At 36.4% G+C, this 6,876-nt stretch overlaps 1 protein-coding gene across 1 annotated transcript in view; it reads left to right on the top strand.

Moving 5' to 3' along the window:
* The window catches only part of TSC22D2 (TSC22 domain family member 2), a 53,698-nt gene that overhangs the window by 45,557 nt on the left and 1,265 nt on the right, over positions 1-6,876 (top strand). Inside the window, exon 3 of the mRNA XM_007940176.2 lies at positions 5,892-5,943. Coding sequence (XP_007938367.1) covers positions 5,892-5,943 — 52 coding nt within the window. The remainder of the gene's footprint in view (positions 1-5,891; positions 5,944-6,876) is intronic.

Below are 6,876 nucleotides of genomic sequence, written 5' to 3'. Positions count from 1 at the left end.
TAAGTGAAAAAATGAGTGCTAAATTTTTATATATTTTTAGACATAAAATAAAAGTATTGAAGAAATTATTCCAAAATTAGCTTTTTTAAAGGCACTTAATACAAACGATATGGTTGACTTTGGGCAAAGGGAGCCTGAAGTAGGAGAGGGACTTTGTATTCACTTCATACCTTTTTGTGTATATTCTAAATTTATTTTACCTTTTAGTTTTAAATATATACAGATTCAAAGAAGTTGCAAACAAATATATAGGGAAGTCCTATGTACCCTTCGCCTAGTTTTCCCCAATGGTAACATCTTGCATAACTATAATACAACCAGGAAATTGGCATTAATACAACCATAGTATCTCTTCTTTTTAAATATTTTTTCTAGCCAGAATTTTAACCTTAAATTTAACTAGATTAATATTAAATAGGTTGAGGGCATTGATAAGAAAAGTTTTTATAAAAGATGTTAACAATAAATGTATTTGTATAAATATTTAGATGGGCTTTAATAGTTCCTTAGTAAATGCTTTTTTCACCCCATTTAAGATGTTACTTGAGAAAATAATAAAACTTACTTTTGTAAGTATCCATTTTACTTACTCAGAATGAATAATAGCTTACTATTCATCTACAAGTTATATTCTTGACCACAGAAATTTGTCTATGGTCTAATGTGCACTGTGAGTCAGAATCGACTCAGTGGCAGTCGGTTTGGTTTTGGTTTTGATATTAGAGGTTTGTATTTGGCCAGATTTTGTTGTAAAAAGAGTGATTGATACAGAAAAGTTTAGTTTGGTGTTTAGGGTCAATATAGAAATTAAATCATTGAGGCTTAATGGACTGTGTCCAGCTTTGTTTTCCTGTTTGTAAAACAGTCCCTTTAATACGTGGTATTTGTATTTTATACAGTGAAATTTGTGAGGGGTGGAACTTGATGGGACTGCCTTGTTTTTCCTGGTCTCACTAATTTTCCACCTTTGAAAGGGTGCCACTTTTCTATCACTTTCTATTAGTGGAAAATATATGTGTTTTCCTTCTCTTGCACAGGAGTTCTGATGGTGTAATGGCTAAAGCATTCTGCTGCTAATCACAAAAGGTTGGTGATTTGAGCCCACCAGCCGTTCTGCAGGAAAATGATGAGGCAGTCTGCTTCTGTAAGATCTTGAGCCTTTGAAAACCCTATGAGGCAGTTCTATTCTGCCCTATAGGATCACTATGAGTCTGAATCGACTCAGTGGCAGTGGGTTTTTGTTTTGTTTTCTTGCATAGGCTTTGGCTTTCGCAGATTTTGCTGTAGTTTTAAATTGTTAAATATAATGTTATTTTTAAGTGTACATGAACTTATCTATGTAAGCTCTTTTAGAGGAGGAATTGTAATTTAAAGGTTAAAGCTTTAAATATTTTTCAGTGCCCCCTTATTCGGAGAGTGGTGGATTTTTTTAACTGACTTTCACAGGCTGGCTGAGCTGTAAATTTTTTAGGTTTATTCTTTTGTAGTCAGCAGTTTATTTCTTAGTAATTTTCTTTCTAATGAACAAGCAAAGCACACTTTTTACAGAGAAGAGGCAAAATATTGACCAGGTTAGAATTAATGCATTTTGATAGTAATGATGTTATTATTAGAACTTAGAACTTATTTTGTTGTTGTTGTTGTTGTTATGTGCTGTCGAGTTGGCCCCGACTCATAGCCACCCCTCCTTGGATTTCCAAGGCAGTATCACTATGGAAGTAGATTGCCCCGTTTTCCTTCTGAGGATGGCTGATGAGTTTGAACCGCCAGCCTTCTGGTTAGCAGGCAAGTGCCTTAGGCATTACGCTACCGGAGCTCCCGGAACTTATTTTAGGGCATGGGAATGAAGATGATAGGTGATTTACTGAAAACAATACATGATAGCTGAAGACTGACCTCCTAGAAAGGTGGTAACTTCTACTTGTGAGTTGTGAAGAATCATTTTTACCAGATTTGGGCAACGGAGTGCAAGCATAAGCATATAGTAGTTACCAACTCAATCAGAGGAGATGTTTTTACTATGAAAGATTTGATTCTGTAATTTAAGGAATTGCTTTAGTGGGTATGATTATGCTTCAACACAGAAAGTAGTCTTTGAGTAAAGCAAGGTAATTTTTTAAATAGTATTTTGCTTACAGATACATAAAATTTTAAGATATCTTCAGCTTTCTAACAAACCAAAAGAATGTTTTAGTTCGTAGTGAATAGGTAAACTATACTGGCGGTCTAAAGACCGCGCGCCACGTGCCTTTTCTAAGAAGTTACATCTCTTGTTCTCAGAGCTAAACCTCTTCTAGGAACATGCTAGATAGGATAAATGGCATATTATAAAGATTTTTTAATCTTTGGATCCATGCTTATAATTTTACAAGTAACAGGAGCTCTGGTAGCGTAGTGCTTAAGGTATTTGACCACTAACCAGAAGGCTGGCAGTTCAAACCCTCCAGCCACTCCTCAGAAGGAAGCTTAGGCAGTCTACTTCTGTAGTGATACCACCTCGGAAACCCAAGGAAGGGGTCACTATGAGTCGGGTCCAACTCGACGGCACATAACAACAACACTTAGTTATAATAATACACACAACTCTGGATGTATTTGAGGTCATTATAGATAATCACTTTCTTCCTTTCACAATCTTACTATCATGGTAGAAAGAGCATATTTTGACATTAGGTCTAGGTTTGAATCTATTACTGGCTTTGTGTTTTTGAGCAAGTTACATGGCCTCAATTTCCTCAGGTGTAAAATGAGAATGTCACTCAGGCTTGTTGTGAGGACTCACTTAAACAATTGAATGGGACTGGGGTTTAAGCATTCACCTGTTAATCAGAAGGTTGGTGTTTCAAACCCACCAGCCACTCCCCAGGACAAAGATGAGGCAGTCTGCTTCTGTAAAGATTTATAGCCTTGGAAACCCTGTGGGGCAGCTCTACTCTGTCCTGTAGGGTCTCTGTGAGTTGAAATCAGTTGATGGCACTGGGTGGGTTCCTCTACCCAGTTGCAAAAGTAGTCAGAGTTTGTCCATTTTGATGTAGAATATAAATGTATATTGTTTTTATTTTAAATAAGCGAATTTTAAGTAACTTATATCTCTGTCCACATTACTATAGAAAAAGAAAACAGTTGAGAATGGAAAACTAATTTACTCTGTAAACTTTCACCCAGATTACAGTTGAAAAAAGAAAAAAAATTGATTTCTTACAAAGAGCTTTTAAAAACGTAAGGTTGAATTATCCTGATGTTGCCTTCACTGGTTTTAATTTTTAGATGATTCACACAGAGTTCCTAAGCTGAGAACATGGATGAAGTTAGCCTAGTAAGAAAGATGAAATTGTGGAGAACTGGTGAAATTGGAGGTTCATACCTCCAAGACTTACTTGTCCTCCCAGCAAGGTTGCAAGTAATCTCTTGTGATAAGAGTAGAGGAGGCCTGGGAAGAGAAGCTGTAGCAGGGAACCAATTGGGATGAATTAAAAGATGGTTGAACTGATGGGAAAGCCCAGCTATTTTACCGTAGTGTGTTGTTGTTGTTGTTGTTATGTGCCATCAAGTCGGACCCGACTCATAGCGACCCCTCCTTGGGTTTCCGAGGTAGTATCACTACAGAAGTAGATTGCCCCATCTTCCTTCCGAGGAGTGGCTGGTAGGTTTGGACCGCCAGCCTTCTGGTTAGCAATCAAGTGCTTTAGGCACTATGCTACAGAGCTCCTTTACCATAGTATAGCACTGATAAATGAGTTTTACTTTTCCAGTTAATTCCATTGTATTTGGCTTTATTTAAACACAAAATGCAAGCTGTTGTGTTCTTTTGAGGGGCCTTGATGCCAGTTCATCATTCATCATATAGAAAATAATATAGTCATTCTTATTTCACAGTTCTACATTTCTGCCTATTTCCTCCATACCCACAACTCATCTAACAAATGCTATTCAAGGTTTGATTTTATCCTTAAAAAAATGACTCATAGTAAACAGATTTTTAAAAATTATTCTTTGCCTTTACCATGATAGTTAAAAATGATACTAAGCTTTCATTTTATGATGATTCTATGTCACTAATTACATTTACCTAACTCTCGTTTTTTTTGTTTTGCCAAATTGTGGCCAATATTTGGTAGCTGTCATTGAAACTTATACTAAAAACTTACGGTTTATATAATTTTCCTATATTTTATAATGACATATAGTTACACTTTGCAGTTTTTACAAGCATTTAAAGCCTAACATGTATAGGTATTTGTTAATCCTTTACAGTTACTAGGTTTGCAAAGCCCTATTTCATCTTCCATGTATCAGCATCAAGAAGTGAAGTAGCATATTGTAATTAGTGCTTAAACAAGTTAATGTTTTTCTAGTATTGATTCAGAGTTTCAAGGACTAAGAAATGGAAAGTCCATTGGGGTATTTACCCCAACTCCTTCATTTTATAGATGATGAAACTGAGGTCCAGGGAAGTTAAGTAAGTGATTTGCAGGTAGTCACAGGTAGTGAGTGATAAGTAGAACTAGGGTTCTAACCAGGTCTGTTTGGGTTACAATATAAAAAGCACCACTACATCGGACATCATTGTCATGAGCCACAATCTGCTTAATAGCATTGAGGGTCCACATCATTTAAAGTAAAACAGTCTTCTCATATTTAGCACTTAAGTCTTCTTAGGTAAGGTATACTTTATAATGAATATTCAGTAAAGTTTTGTGTAAAACTTGTTTTAAACACTTCTTTTAGTATTGATGTTGTTGTTAGGGGCCATCGAGTCAGCTCTGACTCATAGCTACCTTATCTACAACAGAACAAAACACTGCCCAGTCCTGTGCCATCCTCACAGTCTTTAGTATTGCTAGAGTAGATCAAAGTATCAGATTTCTTTTTCTTTAGAAGAGTAATAAAAAGAATCCTAGTGATTGTTTTTCAAAATTTACAAAACCACCAAATAGAAGATGTAGATTCTTCACACTCTTAACTAAAGTTGATCCATAGGAAAAATAAACTACCAAAGAAGACAATTACTTTCTGTGTTTATTATCGTATATTATCATACAAAAGCTAAGGTGACATTTGAATTTCACATACACTTATCAGCTAGACAACTTCGTTTTTTTCTAGGAAAAACTAGTCTAAACCACATGCTTTATTAGGTGATTTTTGCTAGCAAGTAATCTACAAAGCATGTGTTGTTGTTGTTGTTATGTGCCGTCGAGTCGGCCCCGACTCATAGCGACCCCTCCTTGGGTTTCCGAGGCAGTATCACTACGGAAGTAGGATTGCCCAACCTTCCTTCCGAGGAGTGGCTGGTGGGTTTGAACCGCCAGCCGTCTGGTTAGCAGGCAAGTGTCTTAGCCACTATGCTACCAGAGCTCCTACAAAGCATGTAGGCTGGTCAGAATGTTGAGTTCCTTGTTAACCAACCATGCAAGTACTTTTTGTTCAGAAGCCTACTGAATCATTTTTAGAAGCCAGATCTAAAAACTTTTAAACCAGTTATAAAAATATACTAACTTGTAAAATTAAAGTCATCTGAATTTTAATGCAATAGATAATCACTGAGATTAGAATATATAGTTGGATAATGAGGAAGCTTAATGTATTCTTTAAGACCACTGAATTGAAAACTGAATAGAATTGGGAGTTACTTTTAAAATAGTATATGTAATGGGCAAATTAGGAATATTGGAACTACAAAGGATGTTTAGACCTCATCTACTTACTGATTATTATTATTTTTAAAATGAGACCTGAGTATTAAAATTTTGAGAATAGACTTAATAAGCCATTTTAAATTACTGTATTTGTTACTAAGTAAAACACAAATGTTTGGATATTATTTTGAGATTTGGAAGGGAGGTTACATTGTTGAGAATAATTCACTGAAATATTCTCATTTTTTCCAGTGCATCTGGGGGAGGTGTTGTAGCCATTGACAACAAAATAGAACAAGCAATGGTAAGTAAAAGCTTAAAGTCCTCTCACGTCATAGATTGTTGGTTGATGAAACATTTGCTTATCATTTAAAACTATCACCTAATTCTCTAGAGGAAAGATGACCAAGTCATATTTTTCTATAATGAGAGTTAGTTGAAGATGCTGTAATATTGAGAATTTTTAGTCTAGAAATAAAATTGAGTTAGTATTTCCCTCATTTGAATATGTCAGATGCCATCCATGCATTACCGTGGATAAGAGCCATTTTTGAACATAGGTAATTAAAATACAGTATATTCCAAAAATATTTCAGCATCAAAAATAGTTTAAAGATAAAAGAGTATTGAAGTGGATCTTAAAAGCTTGCAAGCTGCCATCTAGATGCAACAATGGGTCTCTCCTCATCCAGAACAAACAAAAATGAAGAAAACCAAAAATTCATGGAAACAGTTAGTCCTAGTGACTGGTACACCATCCGATCTGCAGCCTATATGACTATGAGACCAGAGGAACTAGATGGTGCCTGGCTGCCACTGACAACCACTTGGAAGGGGATCTGTGTAGGAGATCCAGGATAGAGAGGGAGAACAATGTGGAACAAAACTCAAAAGCATTTGGAGGGAAAAAAAGGGGGGGGAGCAGGTTTGCTGGTCCGATGGAGCCTGGTGGAACCACTGAGACTGTGGCCCCTAGCTGCCCTTCAGGTCTGGAATTGAACCCACACCTGTGGCTTCCAGCCAAACAAAAGACTAACATATGAGTTGAATATTTACCTGAGGTAGTTACACTCCTTGGAGAGAACAATCATGGGAGAATAGAAGGGCTGCTTATGCATAGGGAGGCAGCTCAGGAGGCAGGAGTGTATGGAGGGATGGACACAGGAAAGAGGTAACTATTGGGAGGAAGTGGGAGGGGAGCTGTTGCATTGTGGTAAATTGTAGTCAATATCATGAG

Source organism: Orycteropus afer, unplaced genomic scaffold (assembly GCF_000298275.1).
Source record: "Orycteropus afer afer isolate SDZICR_OR568_19922 unplaced genomic scaffold, OryAfe1.0 scaffold00066, whole genome shotgun sequence".
In the NCBI taxonomy this organism is placed as follows: Eukaryota; Metazoa; Chordata; class Mammalia; order Tubulidentata; family Orycteropodidae; genus Orycteropus; species Orycteropus afer.
Note: the sequence above shows the minus strand (reverse complement) of the source record. Positions and strands in the feature narration are given on the sequence as shown.